Below are 22,806 nucleotides of genomic sequence, written 5' to 3'. Positions count from 1 at the left end.
GCAACCGCCCACCTGCTTTTCTCTTTCTATAGGCCAGCGATTTTCCTTTCTTTTTCTTATTGGTCCGCGTAACTCTATTTCGAGCAATCAGTAGCAGCCACGGGGACCCAACTCACTCCACACAACTTGGGGGTGATCTAGGAGGAGACATATGTTCCTTTCCTGAATCCAGTTCTCTTAGAAAGCATCTGATTCGCCAAACTGTTGTGAATCCCCCTGGAATGAGTCTCTAAGACACTTTATTTCTCTTAAGCCTGTAATGTCTGTCCCTTGCATACTCACTCCTCCAAATGGTACGGCCCGCACAATGCTCACCCCCGCCCCAATCCAGCCGCTTTGAGAGTCCAACGCTAGGTTGAGTCCACTCAGAGGTGGAGACGATACCATCTGTGACTAATAAATAGGGAGTCTCTAATCCTCTCCGGATTGCCCTATTCCGCTTAGACCACCTCTCCCATCTGTCGCTCGAACCGTGAGCACGAACCCCAGTTGGGTGGTGGGACTACTGTTCCCGGCACCGCGGGGAGCGCGCTGCGCGGGAAAGGGAAGGCGGCACTTGGTAGGACCCATTCCCCGCCCCGCCCCGCCGGAAGTGAGGTGTCTCACCCCCGAAGTTCCGGCTCGCAGTGGGTGGGGAGTGTTGTTAACCGGAGTCGCCTCCGCAGTAGCGGGGTTTGAGCGGGCTCGCGGCGCTGGGCTCCTGGTGAGTGGGCCGGGGTCGGCCCCGGGTTGGGGTTGGAGTCGGGACCTGGATCTTTCCCCTTCAGGTCTCCGGGGTCGGCGCGCCCCCTCAGCCCCGCCGCCCGCTTTCGGCCTGTCAGCTGGCCGTAGACAGGCGCCCGCGCGGCCGCTCTCAGAGTCCCGGCCCCGCCTGCGACGCTCGCAGCTCCTGGCGTTTACAGGTGCGCGACCGTGGAGGCGACCCTCTCCTTCCCGCCCCTGCATCCTGACGGTCGGCCGTTTCTCCGGTGCCCCGAGTTGACACTGCCCCGGCGGTTGGGGAGGGCCAGGGGTCCAGGCTGACGTACCCCGCCCGCTCCCGCGGGGCGCGCGTCGGAGCTGCCCACCCTGGCGTAGCTGTCACCGGCGCTGTCGCCTGCCCGGCTGCGCCCCCCAGCGCCTTGGCTTCTCCCGGTCCAGGCCGCACGTTCCCGCTGCGGGAGATTTCTGCTTTTGCATCCCACTCCATCACCGTCACTTTAGGGGCACTAGGAGCAGTTCCCTCCTCCTCCGACTCTGCTGCCTTTCCTCATTCTTCCCTGGAGGCGGCGGTCTGGCAGGCGGCGTGGAAAGAGCCCTAGATTTGAAACAAGACTAACCCAGGCTGCTGGCCTTGCGTCAGTGTGATCACTTAACTTGAGTCTCAGTCTTCTAATTTGTAAAATGGGGGAGTATATGCTATTCTTGATGCGATGATGGTGAGGAAGAAGTGAGGTTTCCTTTTCTTTCTCCTGTTTATTAGCACTGCGTCTCAGGCACTGTGCTAGGTGTGCACGGTATGGGCATCACACAGTTCTTTCCCCCTGCAGGTCCCTAGGCCAGGGCAATGTTCCGCACCGCCGTGATGATGGCGGCCAGCCTGGCGCTGACCGGGGCCGTGGTGGCTCATGCCTACTACCTCAAGCACCAGTTCTACCCCACCGTGGTGTACTTGACCAAGTCTAGCCCCAGCATGGCAGTGAGTTCAGGGCTCAGGGAGGGAGGAACTCCCTGGGAGGGAAGGAGGAGTCTGAGACAGGGGTGGGGCTAAAGGTCAGGTAAGTAGGAGACAAGTGAAGTAGCTGCCAGGCCTAACTTGGAACAAACTGTGATGGGGATGTGGAGAGGTTCCTGAATGATCAGCCCCGGACAGAGCAAAGCAGAAAGTGACCTCAAACCATAGCCTCTCCTCACTCCTAGGTCCTGTACATCCAGGCCTTCGTCCTTGTCTTCCTCTTGGGCAAGGTGATGGGCAAGGTGTTCTTCGGACAGCTGAGGGCAGCAGAGATGGAGGTGAGATGTTCATGGCTCCAAAGGTGAGGGGCAGGGAGCTGGGCAAGCACAATATCTGAGTTCCACATCATTCCTTGCCCAACCTCCAGCATCTTCTGGAACGTTCCTGGTATGCTGTCACTGAGACTTGTCTGGCCTTCACTGTTTTTCGGGATGACTTCAGCCCCCGCTTTGTTGCGCTCTTCACTCTCCTTCTTTTCCTCAAGTGTTTTCACTGGCTGGCTGAGGACCGTGTGGACTTTGTGAGTTGGGTCGGGGGGTTCTCTGGAGCAGACAGAGGGCTGGAGGGCAGGCTTGTGGAGTGAGGACTGGGTTGGGGACAGGGGTGGGCCCCAGCCTTTCTGACGGGCCCCCTCTCTCCTTTGCCTCAGATGGAACGCAGCCCCAATATCTCCTGGCTCTTTCACTGCCGCATTGTCTGTGAGTGAGACCCATGGGAGTGGAGAGGAGGGAGCTGGAGGGAGAAGAGGCACCATGAAGGACTGGAACATGAAAAGTCACTAACCATGGACCTGTACCATAGAGCACAGGCTGCCCTCGGCCCTCAGCTGTACAGGAAAGATAATTTAGGAAGTTAATTTGCATCATCTCTGCCTGTTCCACTCCAGGGCTTCTCAGCTGCCTCGCCCCTTAGCTCTTTGCCTCCTCACCTGGAGCTTGGGCCACCCCTAGGCAGAACCGGAGTTCCCAGGGGGCCGGGTTCAGTGGAGTGTGCCCACCTGGCTAGATGGCTGGGGCCGCGGTGGGCTTGAGGGTGGGAGCGGTCTTAGAGCAGGAAGTGGCTGTCAGGCTGACCCCACCAACCTCCCATCTGGGGGGTCCCCACAGCCCTAATGTTCCTCCTGGGTATCCTGGACTTCCTCTTCGTCAGCCATGCCTATCACAGCATCCTGACCCGTGGGGCCTCTGTGCAGCTGGTGTTTGGCTTTGAGGTAAAACTGGCTTGGGAGGTTGGGAGGACAAGCCCAAGGTGGCACTCTTGTGCCCTGACAAACCTTTATCGAGCACCTGCTCTGTGGCCAGCCCGCGTGGGCCACCAAGGAGCAGCCATCAGTCAGCCCCAGCCCCTGCCCTCTACGCACTCCTAGGAGAGTGGGGACGGCACAGAAAGGCGCGTGTGGAGGAGGAGCCCTGACCTGGCGCTCAGGGAGGGCTTCCTGGAAGTCGATGCCAGAGGAGCTGGCTGTTGATGGACAGAAGGAATTAGCTTGGTGGACAGCTGGGGAGGTGTGTCCCCAGCAGAGGAGGAACGTGTCCAGTGACAACAGTTCATGTCCGTTGAGTGCTTACTGTATGCCGGGCCTTGTGCTGAGCACTTTTAATCAGCAAAACAACGTTGTTATAAAGGAACAGTTAATTCTGTCATTTACAGACAAGCAAACTGCGGTTCAGGGAGGTCTACGAGTTGCTGAAAGTCACACTAGCTAGTGAGTGGAGAAGCTAGGAGGACCCCGGCTGTGTCCAAGGCTGTGCTTGCACCGTGGCACTCCGCTGCGCACAGGCCTGGGGCCGCAGTCTGGCTGGAGCACGGGGCCTGTGTTCTTATGTCCGTCCCCCGCCCCCAGTATGCCATCCTGATGACTATGGTGCTCACCATCTTCATCAAGTACGTGCTGCACTCTGTGGACCTCCAGAGCGAGAATCCCTGGGACAATAAGGCCGTGTACATGCTCTACACGGAACTGTTTACAGGTGAGACGAGCCTGGACCTCCCCTGACCTGCACCAGTGTCCCCAGCCCTGCCTACCAGGTCCTGTGACCTGCCGCTCTCTGCACCCCTTGCCCCCAGGCTTTATCAAGGTTCTGCTGTACATGGCTTTCATGACCATCATGATCAAGGTGCACACTTTCCCTCTCTTTGCCATCCGGCCTATGTACCTGGCCATGAGGTGAGCCTAGCCCTGCTCTGCCACAGCTCTCACCCCTCCCCTCCGTCTCCCTCCTTCTACTGAAACTGTCTTTTCAGGCAGTTCAAGAAAGCTGTGACAGATGCCATCATGTCTCGCCGAGCTATCCGCAACATGAACACACTGTAAGTGGGCGTGTCCTGGCTGCTCGCCCAAGCTCTGCCCCAGGTGCCCCTGCCTCCAGCTCTGGTCTTGACGTGTCCTCGGTCTGTCCTAACCAGGTATCCAGACGCCACCCCAGAGGAACTCCAGGCGATGGACAACGTCTGCATCATCTGCCGAGAAGAGATGGTGACTGGTGCCAAGAGACTGCCCTGCAACCACATTTTCCACACCAGGTGGAGATGCCCTGAGCAGCCTGCACATCAGGGAGCGGCTTTGGAAGGCAGACCCCTAGGCACCTGCTAACTGTTGCCTGGTCTTGACCCCCAGCTGCCTGCGCTCCTGGTTCCAGAGGCAGCAGACCTGCCCCACCTGCCGTATGGATGTCCTTCGGGCGTCGCTGCCGACCCAGTCACCACCGCCCCCTGAGCCCGCGGATCAGGGGCCACCACCTGCCCCCCACCCCCCGCCACTCCTGCCCCAGCCCCCCAACTGTGAGTGGCTCTCATCTGGCCATCCAGCACACTGCTGGGTTCTCGCCCCAGACTGGGAGTGGGAAATGTGGAGGTGAATCAGAGTCCCTGCCCTCGAAGCTCAGTCTGGGGCCGGGGGGCTGGTCACAGGAAGAGACGCAGATGATTGCGGTCATGTCTGATCAGTGCTGGGCTCAGAGAGGGCCTGTGGGAGCAGAGGACAGATCCCCAACACCCGGTCCCTTGCCTGCGATTTGGCTCTATCTCAGTTTGGACTTTTTCTCACCACCCCGTCCTCTCTCTGCAGTCGCCCAGGGCCTCCTGCCTCCCTTCCCTCCAGGCATGTTCCCGCTGTGGCCCCCCATGGGCCCCTTTCCTCCTGTCCCACCTCCCCCCAGCTCTGGAGACGCTGTGGCCCCTCCGTCCACCAGTGCAGGTGAGTCTTGGGTAGCACGCCAGCCAGGGCGGTGGAAGGAAGGGAAGCAGAGGCTCTTCAGCACACGCTAACTTCCCGTTCTTGCTCTTTCGCAGCCCTTTCTCGGCCCAGTGCAGCAGCCACAACCACAGCTGGTTCTGCTGCCTCTGCCCCAGCACCTGGCTCGACCTCCACCCCTGACGCCGGCCCCGCCCCAGGCTTCCCCTTCCCTCCCCCCTGGATGGGCATGCCGCTGCCTCCACCCTTTGGTAAGCTGGGCCGCTCTTGGGGTTGTTTTGGGAGGTGGGGGGGTGTCAGGCCCAGGCAGCCCAGGCTGAGCCTCTCTCTCCAGCCTTCCCCCCGATGCCTGTGCCTCCTGCCGGCTTTGCTGGGCTGACCCCAGAGGAGCTGCGGGCTCTGGAAGGCCACGAGCGGCAGCACCTGGAGGCCCGGCTACAGAGCCTGCGCAACATCCACACGCTGCTGGATGCCGCCATGCTGCAGATCAACCAGTACCTCACCGTGCTCGCCTCCCTCGGGTACGTCTACACGGGGGCCAGGGTGGGCAGCAGGGGCGTGGGGCTGCCGAGAAGGCCCCCAGCAGTGGTTCTGGGCCTTTTTCTCCCCTGCCACCCTGCGATACGTGTCGATTCAGGCATTCTATCTGTAGGCACACCCAAGGTGTCGGGGTTCTTGGTGCCTTTTTATCCTCCCACTGCCCAAGGCCTGTCTGGATCTAAGGAGGAGTGGTGTTTATTAGAGAGCTATCCTTGAATCTTGTCCTTTTATATAATTCCCAGTACTTTAGTTAATCATGTATCCTCTCTTGACACAGGGTGACACTTTGACTGGGAATCACTGCCCCTGATCTGAGACAGCAAATACAAAGTCACTTGGAGCAAGCTTGGCCCGAGTTCAAGTCCTGATCTTATTACTCACTTGCTCTGTGACCTTCATTACCTTATTTGAGGAGAGTTCTAATTCCTATCCGCAGGGGACATAAACAGAGTGCCTGGCACCCAGCAACGTCGGTACAGACTTGGAGGGGAGCTTGAGTCTGAGACTTGCGTGCTTTGTGTGTTATTCAGTGCACTGTCTTAGTCGGTACTGTAGAAGGTGCCTGGCATCTCAGAGTGGCGACTCTGCAGTGTAACAGTGAACGAGGCCAACGGTCCCTGCCTGCAAGTGGTTTACAGTCAATCTGTGGTATAGAATTCCAAGAATTCATTCAACACGTGTTCAGGCGTGTCTGCCGGTCACTGGGGCTGCGAGGCACATCGGCGCTGGAGTGCACCCTGCAAGGCTCACGGAGGGCAGAATCTCTCGAGTCGTGCCAGGATGCCAAGGCCCTCCTCTTGTCCCTTCTCTTCCTAGGCCCCCCCGGCCTGCCACCTCAGCCAACCCCACTGAGGAGACCGCCCCTACAGCTGTCGCTGCTGCCTTCTCCACCAGCACCCCCAGCTCTGAGGCCACCACCCCATCCCTGGGAGCCTCCCCACCAGCCCCTGAACCTGAAAAGCCTTCAGGTAGTTGCGGTCAGCCTACAGCGGGGTGGGGCAGGGGACTTCTCTGGGTTCCGCTTCTGGACCTCTCTGTCCCCAGCTCCCGAGTCAGCGGGCACCGAGGAGCTGCCTGAGGATGGGGAGCCTGACGCAGCAGAGCTCCGCCGCCGTCGCCTGCAAAAGTTGGAGTCCCCTGTTGCCCACTGACACTGCCCCAGTCCTGGCCCCTGCCCCCACTCTTGAGCAGTCCTCGCTGGAACACGTCCTGCCACCAAGTGCCAGCTCCCTCTCTATCTGCACCAGGGAGTAGTAACCCCCAGCTCTGAGACAGAGGAGGTGGCATCTGACCAAGTGGAAAGAGGCCTGAGGCCCCAGTTGACTCCAGCCCTTTCAGTCCCGGGCAGCCATGGGGATCTTGGGTCAGTTCCAGCCTTCCTCTCCAACCCTTCAGCCCTGTGTTCTGCTGGGGCCACGAAGGCAGAAAGGGGCAGTGTCTGAGAAGCCCTCTGACCCTCCCCCCGCAGCCCCTTTCTGGGGGAAGGGGAGCCCCTCCGAGCCCCCCTTGTGTGTGGAGTCACGCTGCAGTGCCGAACAGTATTAGCTCCCGTTCCCAAGTGTGGACTCAAGGGGCTGGAGGTAGGCCAGGAACTTGCTCCCGGGCCCACCCCCCAGGACTGGTACTGATGTCCTTTTCTTACCCGAACTCCCCAGGAGCCCTTTGTGGTGGTGGCTGTGCCCCTTGTGCCCTGTGGCATTTCCACGTCTTACTGGCAACCACACAACTCAGGGGAAGGAGTGTCTGGGGTGGAGGAGCAGGCCGGCAGCACTGAAGGGCCCTGCTCTGCCCCTCCCCCCAGGCCCTTTTCTCCCTGCAGTTTGTCTAAGGTGAGACTGTCCCTGGTCTGTGCAGCTTCACTCTAGGCTGAGGGCTCTGGTGTCTGCTTCTGAACCACTGCAAGCCCCAGAACCTACAGAAGGCAACTTCTTAACTTACAGAATTTTTCTTGAGTTTAGAAGAATTGGAATTACTTCCTTGCTATTGTCTTTTGGCTTAAATTTTGTCTTTGGATTTGAATGCTTGACCCCGGGAAAGGGGAGCAGGAGTGCCAAGCTCCCTGTCTTTCCAGTTTAGAAAAGGCTCTGGGCCAGGTGGGGACGACAGGAGCCAAGGCGTTGCCTGCCCCTGTCTTTTGTCCCTCGGTGTTGTGTTACAGGAGTTGCTGGAGACAGTTTCAGATGATTATTTAATTTGTAAATATTGTACAAATTTTAATAGCTTAAATTGTATATACAGCCAAATAAAAACTTGCATTAATGACTGGTGGAACTGGTGCAATAGGATCAGTGTGCCATGCTCCTTTTTCTTAACTCAGGCCGTAGACGCGAGAGTGGCCGGGAATCTCCAGGAGTGAGGCTTTACGTACACAAGCCAGCACTGTTCTTGGGCACAGTGTTGAATGGTAAGGTATTAGGAAGATAGACCCATTTTACATATGAAGAAACTGAACCCCAGAAAGGTTAAGTACCCTGCCTTAGGTCAGAGCAAGTAGGGGAGCCAGGCTCTGAACCCTGTCTTAAGCCAGCTTGCTGCTGAGGTGGGGTGGGAACTCGGCCCTTTGGCCCTTGTGGCTCCCAAGGATGGGGCAAGTGTGAAGGTCCCTTGGCTGGGGTGGGATGGGATGGCAGGGACAAAAGGTCAGCATCTTCCTGCCTGCAACCCCCCTGTCCAGCCTTGATACTAGGTCAGCAACCCGGGAAGGATGGCCCTGTGCTGGGCTGCTAGGAGCTCTCAAGGAGCCCCTTGTGGGCAGACCATCTAAAGCTAATCACTTAATTTGCTGGAACTGGAAACCCAGTCAGACCCAATTCTTAATATGGAATGGAACAGAGGTAACTGGCCATTTTGCCTCTCCACGGGTAAAAGGAATGAGCCGAGGGGCTGGCGTGCACTACACTTGGAACTGAAGACCTCCAGGACCCACGTCTGAGTCGTGTTGTGTTCTCTGTAGCCTCTACCAAGTCAGGTCTGACCTAGAGCAAGGGCTCAGGGATTTTTTTGCCGCAGTGAGGGTCTGCGGGCCAAGGAAGGACCAATGCCCAGTGGGTCTGCCCTGTGCTCCCCTCCTGTAAACTGGGCTGGGCTGCTGCTTCCAACAGAGGGGCAGTCAACAACCTCTACAGCTTGAATAGCTGAGTCCAAGGAGCTCCAATGAAGGGAAAGCAGGAACATGCCAAAGTGGGGGGGCAGAGGAATTAATGCTCCCCCCTAGCTTGGCTGTTCCTGGTGGGTCTCCAATATTAAGACTAGACAGCCCTCCCCCAGTGCTGGCACCTATACAGAGTCCCATTTCCTCCTTTATGCAAACAAGGCCTGCTGCAAGGCCCTCAGCCCTGGTGTCTGTGCCCCTTTCCCCTAGCTGCCTCAACAGCCACTCCCCTCCTCCTGAGATCCCCGGCACTGCACTTGCAGGGGGACGCGGGTCGTGCAGGCTGCTCAGCTGAGCTTCAGAAGCCCTTCTCCAGAAGCCAGGCTTTGAGCTGCTGATCAAAGTAGCCCTTGACCCGAAGGGTACCTGTCACCTCATTGACCTGGGTGATAGGTGTCTTCCCCAGCAGCGGGCTCAGAAAATCTTCCACATCCTTCTGCAGGGCCTGGGGGAAGATGATGAATCAGGCCTGGTCAGACCTTTCCCTCTAGAGGGTTCCCATCCCTTCAGCCCTGAAAGGTCAGAGTCGGACCCTGACCCACCTACCCACTTACCCAAATGTCCCCCTCCACCTTCCGGATCACAGTCATCTGACGGTTTCCATGCGTGATGTCCTTGTAGACTGGGATGTTGTGCATACGAGAGCGTCGCACAAAGTAGGGCAGGTTGGGTGGGGGGTCTGTGACAGAGAGGGACAGTGATAAGTCAAATGTTCCCAGACTTCATCTCACCTCAGCCAAGGCCTTTCTCCTCAGAGTGTGCAGGGGGTCAGTGAACCTAACGGCAAAGCCACCTCCAGACTTCAGATCAGGAGACCTGCTCTTTCCCTAAGTTTAGAGCCAGGACCAGCTTGTTCACCCTGGTACCTCAAGGCCCAGCACAGGCCTGACACCAGAAGGTGCTCAAGAAGAAATGAGGTCAGGGCTATGCCTCCCGGGATCTTTGAGTCCCCCTCTGGAGCCAATCCTTGCCCTTCTCCACTGGGTAGGGGAGGCTAAAATCAATCTCTGGCACAAAGGGATGGGGTTTATAAAAACTGAACACCTACCACAGGCTGGGCTCTGCATGACATGCTTTATGTGCTGAGCAGATGATCTCTATTTTGCTGAAACTGAGGTTGGGAGAAGCTAAGTGACTAACTCAACCATACTGGCAATGGACAGCAAAGCCAAATTTGGACCCAGAACTGCCCACCTCCCAAGCTATGTTCTCATTTATGGCCGGGGGTGGAGGTGGAGGTCCAAATTATTGGGTCTTCTCTCTATGCTTCACTTTTCCCACATGGGAAGACCTCACCCCAGTAGTGTGAATGGATGGGTACTAGCAAATCAGGTCTCCGATCCTGGGCCCTTTGTTGAACGTAAGACAGATGCTAGCTCTGAGAAATCTCAACACAAGTCCTGAACCCTCTGGGGAGTACAGAGCCTCAGCCAGGGCAGATAGACCTCTAGGGAGGGGGATGTTTCCCTGCAGCCTTCAAGCCATCCCCATCACCCAGCTCACCTCTGGGGGGCTGCCAGCCACTAGGAGTGGGACAATGTTCATGCTTTGGGGGCTTTGGGATGCTGGTCGGGGGTAACAGGCGCTCCACAAAACGGTATTCATCCACAGACTCCACGCATTGACCTGGGTGATAGGTGTCTTCCACAGCAGCGGGCTCAGAAAATCTTCCACCTCCTTCTGCAGGGCCCAAATGTCCCCCTCCACCTTCTGGATCACAGTCATCTGACGGTTTCCATGCATGATGTCCTTGTAGACCGGATGTTGTGCATACAAGAGCACTGCACAAAGTAGGGCAGGTTGGGTGGGAGGCCTCTAGGAGTGGGATAATGTTCATGCTTTGGCAGCTTTTGGATGCTGGTTCCACAAAACGGTATTCATCCACAGACTCCACGAAGCTGGGGTAATCAGGAGGCCCCTGGGTCTGGCTCCGAGGGGCGAAAAAAAAAAATCTCTCCATCAGCTTACCCATCCCCCACGGCCCACCCGCCACCCCAGAATAGGGAGAACTTCAGTTAAGTAGAAAAAGGAAACATGACAGGCAGAGAGAATAGTATAACATAAAAGGCTGGAGGTAGGAAAGCACCAGACTTCAGTTTGCCAGGGTGCAGGGTACAAGTGGGACTGAAAAAGAAGTTCAGGAACTCGGAAGGGCCTGCCTCTCTTAGGATTTTTGTGGGACTCAAATGAGAAGTGTGTGTATACATCTGAAAAGCTGAGTAACCGTAAGTGTGACCAATACGGCATTTTTCAGTGTTTTAAAATTTCCTGTGAAGATTCTACTGAAATGTTCTAGTTCTGGGTTAGGCTCTTTCAGCAATCGTGATAATTTCCCACTCACACTCATTCGATGTGACCCTCCCTCACCTGGAATGTTTCGGTCTCATGGACAACACCAGGCACTAAGTGCTTACACGTACTGTTTTCACTTAATTCGTTTAATTCGACAAGTTAGGTATTTTATTACCCCCCTGTGTACATCCAAGAAAGATTAAGACATTAGCAAACAATGTATCTAAGGTCACATTCCGGAGTCTGTCCTCCCATACTTCTCCCAACAGATACCCTGGACTCCTGATAGGCCCCAGGGTTACAGAGAGAATGAGAAGATGAAGTGGCCTATATATCGTGAGTCCTAGGTTCTCAGAAGTGTCACCAACGATCTGAGGCCAATTCCCACACTCTCGTACGGTTTCCCCTTCAAAAAACTAGGCAGCGAGAGTCTATGTGCAGCACCTCCCAGTTCTAACTAACTCAAGTTGTCCTCCAATCATATTTCAAGCCCCACACTCCGAAACGCGCTCCAGGCCCTGCCACCTTCCCTGTCAATCTTTTATCTGAGCTCCAGAAAAGTGTCCCCTAGGTAGGGACACGGTTTTTAGACTACAAGAAATACAGTGAGCCTCCACCCAGCCCTCTGCCCCCAGCTTCAGGCTCAGCGCTCTCACCAGTCGTCGCAGTCCGCAGCACGGCGGGACACCGGTTCTCCAGCCCCGCTGCAGAGCCCGAAACATGGTCGCTGCCATTTTGAACTCCCCCGTACACTCGCTTTCTGCGCGCGCAACCAGCCTGGTCCCGCCCCTTCCGGCTCGCCCTCTTTCCCCCCCCCACCCCTCCCCGGGACCGAGAGAACGCCTGCGCAAAGCACAAAGAGGCGGAGCCAGGAGGCCTGGGGCGGTACTAAAGTCAGAGGCCTTGGCGGTCGCTCAGCAGTGACGTGACACGCAGCAGGCGGCGAGGTCGTGCGCGCCCTCGCTCCTTCCTCTTTCTCGACTCCATCTTCGCGGTAGCGGCAGCGGTATCCGCGGTTCAGGTAAGGTTTGTGCCACGGATGGATCCGAAGGGCTCGCAGGTTGGTCGCGAGGTTAGAGGACGCGGGAAAAACAGGGGAAGAAGGGCTGTTCTGCCGGGCCAGTCCCCGTCCGACCTCCCTGGCAGGCCCGGCCTTACCCATGAGAGACCCCGAGACCACCTACTTCTCGGCGCCGTCGTCCCCTGCTCGCCACCCATTTCCTGACTCTCCTCTCGTCCAGAGTATTTCTTCTATTGAAAGCCCCCCCCCCTTTTTTTTTTCAGTCGCCAACATGCAGCTCTTTGTCCGCGCCCAGGAGCTACACACTCTCGAGGTGACCGGCCAGGAGACGGTCGCCCAGATCAAGGTTAGGCCCCTTGGTGCTCCCTGGGGTCTTTTGTGTTTTTCATCCTCGCCCGCCGCGGGAACGCTGACTCTCGTTTTTCCCTGTAGGCTCATGTAGCCTCGTTGGAGGGCATCGCTCCAGAAGATCAAGTCCTGCTCATGGCAGGCACGCCCCTAGAGGATGAGGCTACCCTGGGCCAGTGTGGGGTGGAGGCTCTGAGCACTCTGGAAGTAGCCGGCCGCATGCTTGGAGGTGAGTTGGGGAGGTCTGTGTTTTGAACTGCTTTGTAAGCTCATGGGTGTAGGGTGTGTGCTCAGTCCAGGGTGGTTCTTCCTGTTTACCTCTCTGACAACGAACTTTTGAGAGGTCCATGGGAGACTGAGCCAGAGTGTCGTTCTATTTCTGTCACTCACTAGATAAGACCCTTGTCTGTGCCCCAATTTACTTACTAAAATCAGGAGGTCGGACCAGATCTCCCCCCCCCACCCCTCCCCGGGACCGAGAGAACGCCTGCGCAAAGCACAAAGAGGCGGAGCCAGGAGGCCTGGGGCGGTACTAAAGTCAGAGGCCTTGGCGGTCGCTCAGCAGTGACGTGACACGCAGCAGGCGGCGAGGTCGTGCGCGCCCTCGCTCCTTCCTCTTTCTCGACTCCATCTTCGCGGTAGCGGCAGCGGTATCCGCGGTTCAGGTAAGGTTTGTGCCACGGATGGATCCGAAGGGCTCGCAGGTTGGTCGCGAGGTTAGAGGACGCGGGAAAAACAGGGGAAGAAGGGCTGTTCTGCCGGGCCAGTCCCCGTCCGACCTCCCTGGCAGGCCCGGCCTTACCCATGAGAGACCCCGAGACCACCTACTTCTCGGCGCCGTCGTCCCCTGCTCGCCACCCATTTCCTGACTCTCCTCTCGTCCAGAGTATTTCTTCTATTGAAAGCCCCCCCCCCCCTTTTTTTTTTTCAGTCGCCAACATGCAGCTCTTTGTCCGCGCCCAGGAGCTACACACTCTCGAGGTGACCGGCCAGGAGACGGTCGCCCAGATCAAGGTTAGGCCCCTTGGTGCTCCCTGGGGTCTTTTGTGTTTTTCATCCTCGCCCGCCGCGGGAACGCTGACTCTCGTTTTTCCCTGTAGGCTCATGTAGCCTCGTTGGAGGGCATCGCTCCAGAAGATCAAGTCCTGCTCATGGCAGGCACGCCCCTAGAGGATGAGGCTACCCTGGGCCAGTGTGGGGTGGAGGCTCTGAGCACTCTGGAAGTAGCCGGCCGCATGCTTGGAGGTGAGTTGGGGAGGTCTGTGTTTTGAACTGCTTTGTAAGCTCATGGGTGTAGGGTGTGTGCTCAGTCCAGGGTGGTTCTTCCTGTTTACCTCTCTGACAACGAACTTTTGAGAGGTCCATGGGAGACTGAGCCAGAGTGTCGTTCTATTTCTGTCACTCACTAGATAAGACCCTTGTCTGTGCCCCAATTTACTTACTAAAATCAGGAGGTCGGACCAGATCTCCAAAGTGCTCTTTAGGTCTTAAGGTCAGTAGCTGGAAAATTCTGAAGTGACACCCCAGAATGTACCAGACTAGACATTCTTAGAATTCAAATCTCTGTGACTTTGTTTTCATTCCCTGTTGGGTCCATCTTGTCTTTAAACTTGAGTTGAGGGAGAAAGGGTTCTGCTGGATGCGGCCTTCTTGTTCTAACTGCTTGCTGTCCTCCTTTCCGATCACAGGTAAAGTCCATGGTTCCCTGGCCCGAGCTGGGAAAGTAAGAGGTCAGACACCAAAGGTAAGTGAGAGTATTAGCGGTGTTGTTTGGACTTTGTTTTCTTTTGGCACAGCTAAGCCAAAACCCTTGGCTCTTGCCCTGTTTGCTTTCTCCCTTCCTGGCGATGAACCTGAGGGAAGGCATGAAAGAGGCAACCCAGGTTTCATCATCTCTCCCTTTTCCCAGGTGGCCAAACAAGAGAAAAAGAAGAAGAAGACGGGCCGGGCCAAGAGGCGTATGCAGTACAACCGGCGCTTTGTCAATGTCGTGCCTACCTTTGGCAAGAAGAAGGGCCCCAATGCCAACTCTTAAGTCCGTTGTCATCTTGGCTTTCTCTAATAAAGTCACTTAGCCCAATCATCTCATTGTTTCATCTTCATGTGCAGAGTCTCAGGGAGAGATGTGGCTCCTAAGGCTGGTGGTATGAAGAACAGTGAGGCCTCATTTTGGTTTTCTTGGCAGTGTCGAATCAGCAGCTTGGCAGGAATGTGTGGGTGGAGGTGGAGGAGTGGTAAACTACCAAAAAATAAAAGCTTCCTGTGAAATTGGTAACCATAAATGCCAGCCCTTCAGATGGAGAGTTGAGGAGAATTCCAATCCCAGTGCCAAATAACTTGGTAGTTAACTTCCAAATACTTTTTTCTTTTTGGTCTTTTTCTTTTAAACAGAAGGTAGTAGGAACCATCGTGGTGGGAGAGGTTTTATAGCGGCAGCAGTGAAGAGGAGATATTGATTGAGTAGAAGATGTATCAGGGAACACCAGTCTAGCATTTCCCTGCACCTGGAACCAGCTGTGGCTTTAGTAGAATCCAGACCAGGAATCTGGTCTGCCCCAGCTTCAGAAAGTATTGCCTGATTACATTAGTACTGCAGTGATCTTGTTTGTTCTGATTATCTGATGGGCCTTGCTAACCTAATCACAGGTGACGTGGCTCAGTTGATTGTTTCAGTGTTTCCAGAATTGAAGTTCTCTGGGGCTGATTGAAGTTTCCTCCTAGCAGCACATGCATACCCATTCATTCATTCTGCTAAGCTTTTTGAGCCTGCTGGTTCTTGGAATACAGCGTACTATGGGGTAAAGACCTTGGGCTCTAGACTTGGACTGCCTTGAGTTTGGATCCTTGTTCCATTTAGTCACTGGCTGGCTGACTTTTTTTGGTCTGTGCCACACAGCATGTGAAATCTTAGTTCCCCGACTAGGGATCGACCCGGGGCCCCAGCAGTCAAAGCGCTGAGCCCTAACTACTGGACCACCAGGGAAGTCCTTTGCCATCATCTCTTGAGAGTTGCTTTGAGGATTTTACGGAAAGTGCTTAGATCAGCACCTGCCCTCTGGAAAGTGCACAAATATATTGGCTATTTTTGAGTTCTACAGTGAGCTTCCTAGAAAGACATTGGCCCCCATCCCTTTTAGGAGTTTAGAGTCTTGTGAGGAAAGCAAGGAAACTATAGTTACAAGTGTTAATGGCCTCAAAGTAAGCAGAGTGCTGTAATAAAAGGGAGTGTGACAGGTGGACAGATAACTATCCTAGGGGAGGTCTCTGACCATGGAATGTGTGAGACCTGAAACAGGAGCTGATCAAGTGGTGAGACGGTGAGAGTTCCAGCCAAGAGACCTGTGTGCAAAGGTGTGTGGCAGATCCTGCAGGGTCTTGTCAGATGTGGAGAGGAGTTTGGTTTGAGTCCAAGTGCAGGTCAGGGTTTTAAACAAGGGCCTGATGTGATCTAACTGGTGATCTAGTATTTTCTCTGGCTGACTTTTCTGAAGGGCTGGCAAGAAAAAAGGAAACCAGTTAAGCTGGTGTCATCCAGTTGAGCAAGTAGCTTAGACCACCAGTGGTGAAGGGGATGCAAAAATGAGCAGACTCTTCAAATCCATCCAGATCTTGGTAGGGAAACAGATGATCCAAACTGAGATAGAGACAAGGTATTTCGAAGGCGGAGCTGACTAGAGGTGGGGCTGGATATGAGTGAGGTGAGGGACCAAAGAACCAGAGCTTACTTTTAGGGGTGCCATGGATCAAGGCTTCACAGCGCTTGGCACAGTTTGTGAGTCGTCACCCGCACTCTACCACAAACTGTAAGTTCCATTAGGGCAGGAACCTCATCTCATTTTGCTCTTCAGTGTGTTTTCGCCGCGTGGTGTGAAGTTTGCACTTTAAAGTTGGATAAGGAAGTCAAGCAGGAGCTCAAATATTTAATGCTTCTTTCTTTTCAAGAGGGGAAATGCCCCCAACACACCCAGTCTAGGCTAGGTACCCCACCTTGGCCTTCTTCCACTCTCCCCTTTGTCTGTGTCCCCTAGTAGAATGGCTGCCCCTTCAGCGTAGGGACGCCTCATCTCCCATGGGCTTGGCACAATTAGTGGCCCAGAGTAGATTGTTAGCAAAGATTGGGTTTTGCCGCAGCGCTTTATAGTGCTAAAAAGGCAACCACTAGGGGGCGAGCTGGTACCGGCGAGGCGTCCGCCGGACGCACGTCCCCTACGCTCCCACCGCGCAGGGCCGGGCTCCGCCGAAGTCCGGGACTGAGCTCGTACCTCCCCACCGGTTCCGGCGCATGCCCAAGCGCGGCTCAAGAGAGGGGTGGGGCTTGGCTTCCGAGTGTGGGCGGAAAGTGACGAGAGTCCTCGAAGAGCTTTGACTAAGCGCTCCGTCGGCCCCGCAAAGAGGCGGAAGTAACCGAGAAGCGCCGGAAGATTCCGATCGGCTGCCCTTGTGCTTTCCGGGTGGTGTGTGGCGCCAGTTGCCATGGAGCCGGCCGGGCCTTGTGGTTTCTGCCCCGCCGGGGAGGCCCAGCCAGCGCGCTACACCTGCCCTCGCTGTAACGTGCCCTACTGCTCGCTGCGCTGCTACCGGGCGCATGGCACCTGCGCCGAAGACTTCTACCGTGACCAGGTGCTGGGAGAGCTGCGCGGCCGCAGCGCCTCTCCCAGCCGCCTGGCCAGCGCCCTACTCCGGCTGCGTCAGCAACGTGAGACCGAGGACGAGCCCGAGGACGAGCCCGAGGACGCAGGCCTCAGTTCTGGTCCGGCGCCCGGCGGCCTCTCAGAACTCTGGGAGCGGCTGGCCCCGGACGAGAAGGCGGCCTTCGAGCGGCTGCTGAGCCGAGGCGAGGCCGGGCGGCTGCTGCCCCCGTGGCAGCCTTGGTGGTGGGGTCGCGGCGCCGGGCCGCGGCTTGTGGAGGAGCTGGGTGATGCCCCGGGCTGTGACGCCGAGGAGCTGGAGCCCTCCCCTGCGAGGACGCCACCGGAACCCGAGAAGGATGAGCCTGCGGCTGTCGAGCCAGTTCTCGGAGACGTCCCCGGGGCCTGCCCTCCCGCCGTGCCCACCCGGATCCCCACGCTGGCCAGCCTGAGCAGGGGCCGGGCGTCACCGCTCGTGCGCTTCCAGCTGCCCAACGTGCTGTTCGCCTACGCACACACTCTTGCCCTGTATCACGGCGGCGACGAGGCACTGCTCTCTGACTTCTGTGCCACGCTGCTCAGCGTTTCTGGAGTCCTGGGCGCCCAGCAAGTCTTCGCCTCTACCGAGGAGGCCCTGCAGGCCGCAGCCCACGTGTTGGAAGCAGGCGAGCATCCCCCCGGACCCCTGGGCACACGGGGTGCCATGCGCGAGGCCGCCCGCATCCTGCTGGGTGAGGGCCCGGCCAACCAGAAAGGCTACACGTTGGCAGCACTGGCGGACCTGGCACAGACCCTGGGCCGGGCTCGGAAACAAGCTGTGGCCCCTGAGGAACGAGATCGCCTCTACCGGGCCCGAAAGAAGTGCCAGTTCCTGCTGTCTTGGACCAACGAAAATGAGGAGGCCCTCACACCCCTGGCTCTAGACTGCGCCAGGGCCCACCGAGCCCACACTGTGGCAGCCGTGGAGGTGGCAGCCCTCACTGGGGAGCTGGAGCAGCTTTGGGGAGGCCCCCTGCCACCTGCCCGGCGGACTCTCATTGAGGAGCTCCTTGGCTGAACTGGCCACTCTTTGTCATTAATAAAGCTATGACTGGTCTGCCCTGTCGCCAGTGCCCATTTCTGAGGGACAGCTGTTGTGCCACCCACCCCCAGACGCTTAGGCCCACAGACCTCCTGTCAGCTTTTCCCTGATCGGGGCTGACCCAGCCAGTTTTTAAACATCCTGGCCCCAGAAAGGGAGAGAAGCAGCACCAAGCGTTCCAGATGTTTATCCAAGGAGGAAGAGCAGCCCCTCCACTCCATTTTGGCTTCGTTTTCCCCTTTTGCTCCAACCACCTATCAGGCCGTTCACCCCTGCCTGTCGGAGCTCAGAGCAGGTTAGGGTGCAGGCCCTTGAGTGCCAGGTGAGTCCAGGCTCCTGGTGCTGGGTGTGCTGGCAGCTGGGTGGGCACGTGGCCCGACCTGGGACACGTGGAGCTGCTTCAGTAGATGTAGGGCACGATTCGGTAGGGCACACGCCGGCAGTATGCGTGCCAGGCCAGGCCATACTTCTGCAGACACTGCTGCTCATCCCGGGCCTCACGGTGTACCAACAGCGCAGTGAAGTAAAGGAGGTAGAAGTAGGGCAACAGGTGGGACACCCCTGCGGGGAAAGGGTTCTCTCTGACCACTCAGCCAGCCCCCCAGTTCACAAAGGTTTCCACAGCTAGTGGCTCACGGGGCCATCAGGGCTCCACGGTGAAAGGTCCAAGGTCTGCAGGGAGTGCTGGCGTGCCAGGCTGTCACAGAGGTCTGGCCCAGCCACACCCTGAGTCCATCCCCAGCTCCCTGACTACTCCCTCCACTGGGGTGCAGCCCTGTTCATTCCACACCCAGACTGGGCATCCTGTGCTGACCACTCCACCTCTGCCCCTCACACACTCAAAGGCCCCTGCCGTGCGCCAACCCAAACCACTCACCGCAGGGCAAGGACCAGGCCAGAGCCATGATGAGGTCTCCGAGGTAGTTGGGATGGCGGACCATACCCCACCACCCAGACACCAGCAGCCGTCGTCCTGTGGCTGTAGAGATGGTCTCAAGGTCTGGGGAAAGACACATAGTGGGATGGGGGACCCCCTGGAAGTCCAGCTGCCCGACCTCACTTCATGGCACCCCAGAAACCCAGCTCACCAGCCACTCTGGGATCAGAAGGATTCTTCCGGAAGGTGTTTTTCTGAGAATTGGCTCCACGGAAGATGTAGTAACCAACAGCTGGGAGAAAGCGTGAGCAGGCAGTCAGGGCCCTTCTCTGTGACCCTGATCAACTACCCACAGCCTAGACTCAGTCTGCCAGGAGACCCAGGACCCAGCCCTTGGCTTTAAAGAAGGGTGTGAGGCTTAGCACCTACCTAGTGGGTGCTGAATAAATAGTGAACGAATGAAAGGGGGAGGGAGAACGCTGCCCCTTCCTGACTGACCATTGATGAGGCAGATGACCGAGGCCAGGGGCAACCCCAGGGGCTCTGGGTGGTACAGCAGGAACTGGGCCTGCAGGCTGTAGGTGAAGGGTACCCAGGCGAGGTCCCCAAAGGCCAGCATGAAGCCAAACCCGTCATGTATGATGTCCATGGTGGTGAGGACCGCCTCCTGCAGGGACAGGACGCAGACACACTGGCTTAGTCCCCACGAGGTCTTCAGGTCCTCCTTCCTCCCTAGCCCAGTCCTGCCTCACCTCGTGCCAAAGGGCATCACCCACATACAGTAGCTGGAAGCCATTGACCAGCCACATGGCCAGCGAGGGACTCCCCCGAAGTTCTGCTTCCTGCATCAGCAAGGCCAGGTTGATGAGGACCTGGGGGTTACACAGAGGGCGAGACAGGGCAGTCTGTTCCCAGTCCATCTCCACAGAGGGGGCAGCGCCTGGAAAGGCAGTGGCCAGCCTGTCCCCTTCTCTCAGCTGTCCGTCACTAACTCTCCAGGCCTTTGCTGAGTGGCTCCAGCCCCTGTACCCAGGGGCAGAGAGACTGCGCTGGACCACCTCCTGACCTGTTTTCTCTTGCCGTGTCCTGTAGTGTTCCCTTTGGGAGAGCACTGTAGGGGCGGCTGCAGACTTGAGGCTTGAGAGTTAAAACAGACCTGGTTTTGAATCTCGGCTCTGCCACCGGGGCCAGCTGCTTACCCTCTCTAAAGCCTATTTTCCCCACCTCCATGTAGAAAAGGGAGATAATCATGGACCATAATGTGTGTGAAGCACTAAGCGCCTAGTAAGTACTCGATAATGATTAGCTGGCAGCCAGCCTATACTGAGCACCCCCATTCTGGTGGCACTGGGCTTGAGGCTGCCAATCAGGTTACCACCTCTAATCTCACAATAATCTTGGGAGGAAGCTCTTACTTTATCCCATTTCACACATGAGGCAACAGCCTTGAAGACCAGATCGGTGATGGGCGCCCAGCACTCCTCCCGTCCCTGGATGAGGTAGTTTCCAGGGTGACAGGGACCTTGCCCAAGAAACCCTTCAGGAAATCTTGACCACAGTCCAGTATGGGTGATTATAACCAAAAAAACCACAGTTGGCCTGTTTTCAAGGCTACCAGTGACAGGTTGCTAAACCCAGTGACCAGTCTGAAGTTCTGCACCGCTTTGACCAGCAAGCAGCACAGGATCACTCTCTTCTCCTTTTGCGCTTGACCGCTTTATTTAAAATCGCACCTGCTCCCCTAACTCCCTCGCTGCTTGTTCCCCATATAGCATTTAGCATCCCCTGACATGCGATACATATTTTACTTATTTTTTGTCTGTCTTTCCCACTAGAATGTAGGCTTCATGAAGACAGAGATTTTTTTCTTTCTTTCCTGGAACTTTTCTTTCTTTTGTCTCCCAGTACCTAGAGCAGTGCTTGGGCACATGGTGGACTCAACAAATATTTGTGGAATGAATGATTAATGATTTATGTCAGCACAATATCGGCCCTGCCCTGCCCAGGCACTGCTCACCCATCCCACCCCTCCTCCTGGCTGGAGGCCCACTTAGCCATGCCCAGCATACCCAGCCGATGAGGCCAGGCCGCAGTTCGCAGAAATATTTGAAGTCAAAGGAACAGATGCGCGGGTTGAGCTCCCGTCCCAGGAAAAAGTCGTAAATGGGATTGCCTGGAGAATAATGGAGGGTGAGGAGCAAGCAAGCACCCCCATCTGCCTCCATCCACACCCTACTGGGACTCCTCTCACCTGAGTTCCCCCCGGGTGCCAGGGCAGAGGCAGGGGCTACCAGAGCCTTCAGATAGAGGAGGAGGCTGAAGATGAAGGCGGTGAGGGTGGCCGCAAAGGCCAAGGGCAGGAGCATTTCCGGGAGCGCGCTCAGGGGCAGCCCGGCTGACACCCCCAGGCCCACCAGCAAGGCTGTCAGCACCAGGGCCTGGAAGCCTGAACCACAGCACACAGTGAGACCTGGGGATTGCGCCCCTCCCCCTCCGCCCCACCCCCCAATACACACACACACACACACACGCACACACGCACGCGCGCGCGCACCCACACACACCCTAAAGCCCGGGGAGGTCGCAGACCTTGTCCCGAGCCATTAGTCAGACACTTTAGCTTTCGGAGGGTCACCCCAGCCACTTCTCTGGTGCATAGAGTGGTAGCAATGCTGGGAGTGGAGGGAGGAGGGGTGTGGAGGGAGCCAGTGGAACCCCCTACGTCTGTCCTGGGCGTAAAAGAGGCACAAAATAGAAATTGGGGTCGCGGGCTCATCTCCACAGACCTCCCCACCGGGCCTGGGGGCTCCACCCCCATCCCCCCATCCCCACAACTCCGCGCAAGGAGCCAGCCCCCAAGCACCGTTAATGGGGTAGCGCAGTCGACTCTTGTCCTTCAGTTCCTGCCCCTCGGCCACCTGTGGGCACAAAAGGGCGCTAAGGGTTGAGGGTGTCTTTCTTCTCGCCGAGCCCCTTCTCTCCGCCCGCCTCCCCCACGCGTCCGCGAGCCGAGCCCGCACCTTGCGCGCCGGCAAGAGGTAGAGCGCCGCCTGCAGGCCGAGCCAGGTGAGACACAGCAACAGCGCCCACGGGCTCCACAGCTCCTCGAGTTCCGGCAGGTAAGGGGGTGGGCCCAGGAGGCGCGCCGGGCCCGAGCGGGCTACCAGTAGGAGGTGGAACATGGTGGCGGGCAGCAGCAGCATCAGTGCCGCAGCGCCTGGGGAAGGGGGCAGTCGCGTCGGGGGTCCGCTCTCCAACTCTCCCGGACCCCCACAGGGGCCCTGTCATATCCAGGGCCCCCTCAGCATTCCCATCGCCGTCTTCCACATCCTGTTCTCAGCCCTCGGCCCCCTTCTCTGACTTCTGTCTTGGTCCCCTCGAGGATCCTGCTCCTGTTCTCCCGAGTCCGCCCGGTCCTCCATGCCACAAAGGCCCTGCTCTGCAGCCGCCAGAACTGGTTCCTCCTCAGCCCCCTCTCCAGACACTTCCCCGCAAACTCCTAGATCCTCTGACTCCCGATACCCCTCACAGCCTTTCATCCTCACATCCTGCCCCCATCCCCGCTCATAGCTCAACCCTCCAGTTCTCCCTCGCATAGCTCTGGCCCCAAGTACCCGCTCTCTCTGCCGCATTACCCAGGGGTCCTCCGAATTCCAGCTCGGCCCGGGAGCCCTGAGGGGCCATGGTCTCCTCCGCTCCGCCGGGGGGTGGGGGCTCTCAAAAGTCCGTCAAGGAAACACAGCCCACCCCATCCCCCAGGAGATGGGCTCGGTGACGCGGAGGACCCAGCCCAGCTGGGCTTGCACCTGTCTCTGCACGGAGCACAGACAGCGACCGCTTTTGTCCCGAGGTCTTTAAATGGACCCGCCCCCGACCCATCCTGGGCCCAGCAGGTCAGCCAATCATCTCTCAGGGGCGAGACCAACAGGACCGCCTCCAAAGCCGCCTCTGGAGTCTCAGG

General features: G+C 57.3%; 6 protein-coding genes across 8 annotated transcripts; 4 read left to right on the top strand and 2 right to left on the bottom strand.

Moving 5' to 3' along the window:
• The first annotated feature begins 616 nt into the window (after positions 1-616).
• SYVN1 (synoviolin 1) lies at positions 617-8,816 on the top strand. Of its 2 annotated transcripts, none has more exons than XM_007119262.4 (16): positions 617-703; positions 1,530-1,678; positions 1,900-1,992; positions 2,082-2,234; positions 2,364-2,412; positions 2,821-2,924; positions 3,558-3,684; positions 3,782-3,881; positions 3,959-4,024; positions 4,121-4,237; positions 4,332-4,495; positions 4,782-4,910; positions 5,006-5,158; positions 5,242-5,428; positions 6,264-6,415; positions 6,492-8,816. In XM_007119262.4, the coding sequence occupies exons 2-16, from the start codon at positions 1,547-1,549 to the stop codon at positions 6,596-6,598; spliced, it is 1,833 nt and encodes a 610-aa protein (XP_007119324.1). In that variant the 5' UTR covers positions 617-703; positions 1,530-1,546; the 3' UTR covers positions 6,599-8,816. The 2 variants fall into 2 exon arrangements, with proteins under 2 accessions (XP_007119324.1, XP_028339902.1); XM_028484101.2 differs by lacking the exon at positions 617-703 and adding an exon at positions 752-902.
• Positions 8,817-8,890: 74 nt separating this feature from the next.
• MRPL49 (mitochondrial ribosomal protein L49) lies at positions 8,891-11,669 on the bottom strand. Its single transcript, XM_028484103.2, has 5 exons — positions 11,547-11,669; positions 10,494-10,522; positions 10,102-10,217; positions 9,153-9,277; positions 8,891-9,043 (listed from the first exon to the last, which is right to left on the bottom strand). Exons 1-5 carry the CDS (start codon positions 11,622-11,624, stop codon positions 8,897-8,899), a joined length of 495 nt encoding a protein of 164 aa, XP_028339904.1. The 5' UTR covers positions 11,625-11,669; the 3' UTR covers positions 8,891-8,896.
• A 106-nt stretch (positions 11,670-11,775) lies between these two features.
• Positions 11,776-12,529, top strand: LOC129391350 (ubiquitin-like protein FUBI). Its single transcript, XM_055082436.1, has 3 exons — positions 11,776-11,911; positions 12,175-12,257; positions 12,344-12,529. Exons 2-3 carry the CDS (start codon positions 12,183-12,185, stop codon positions 12,512-12,514), a joined length of 246 nt encoding a protein of 81 aa, XP_054938411.1. The 5' UTR covers positions 11,776-11,911; positions 12,175-12,182; the 3' UTR covers positions 12,515-12,529.
• A 263-nt stretch (positions 12,530-12,792) lies between these two features.
• Positions 12,793-14,342, top strand: LOC102975584 (FAU ubiquitin like and ribosomal protein S30 fusion). Its single transcript, XM_024133255.3, has 5 exons — positions 12,793-12,924; positions 13,191-13,273; positions 13,360-13,504; positions 13,948-14,003; positions 14,169-14,342. The coding sequence occupies exons 2-5, from the start codon at positions 13,199-13,201 to the stop codon at positions 14,292-14,294; spliced, it is 402 nt and encodes a 133-aa protein (XP_023989023.1). The 5' UTR covers positions 12,793-12,924; positions 13,191-13,198; the 3' UTR covers positions 14,295-14,342.
• A 92-nt stretch (positions 14,343-14,434) lies between these two features.
• On the top strand, positions 14,435-17,992 carry ZNHIT2 (zinc finger HIT-type containing 2). Its single transcript, XM_007119257.3, has one exon. The coding sequence runs from the start codon at positions 16,733-16,735 to the stop codon at positions 17,942-17,944; it is 1,212 nt and encodes a 403-aa protein (XP_007119319.2). The 5' UTR covers positions 14,435-16,732; the 3' UTR covers positions 17,945-17,992.
• Positions 17,993-18,139: 147 nt separating this feature from the next.
• TM7SF2 (transmembrane 7 superfamily member 2) lies at positions 18,140-22,690 on the bottom strand. Of its 2 annotated transcripts, XM_007119258.3 has the most exons (11): positions 22,481-22,674; positions 21,866-22,062; positions 21,709-21,763; positions 21,435-21,569; positions 21,097-21,291; positions 20,915-21,018; positions 19,598-19,717; positions 19,344-19,512; positions 19,057-19,137; positions 18,846-18,968; positions 18,140-18,529 (listed from the first exon to the last, which is right to left on the bottom strand). In XM_007119258.3, exons 1-11 carry the CDS (start codon positions 22,527-22,529, stop codon positions 18,369-18,371), a joined length of 1,389 nt encoding a protein of 462 aa, XP_007119320.1. In that variant the 5' UTR covers positions 22,530-22,674; the 3' UTR covers positions 18,140-18,368. The 2 variants fall into 2 exon arrangements, with proteins under 2 accessions (XP_007119320.1, XP_007119321.1); XM_007119259.3 differs by lacking the exon at positions 21,435-21,569 and having other exon boundaries at positions 22,481-22,690.
• Positions 22,691-22,806: the final 116 nt, after the last annotated feature.

Source organism: Physeter macrocephalus, unplaced genomic scaffold (genome assembly GCF_002837175.3).
Source record: "Physeter macrocephalus isolate SW-GA unplaced genomic scaffold, ASM283717v5 random_123, whole genome shotgun sequence".
NCBI lineage: Eukaryota > Metazoa > Chordata > Mammalia > Artiodactyla > Physeteridae > Physeter > Physeter macrocephalus.
The sequence above is the reverse complement of the archived record's forward strand: the minus strand, read 5'-3'. Positions and strand labels throughout refer to the sequence as shown.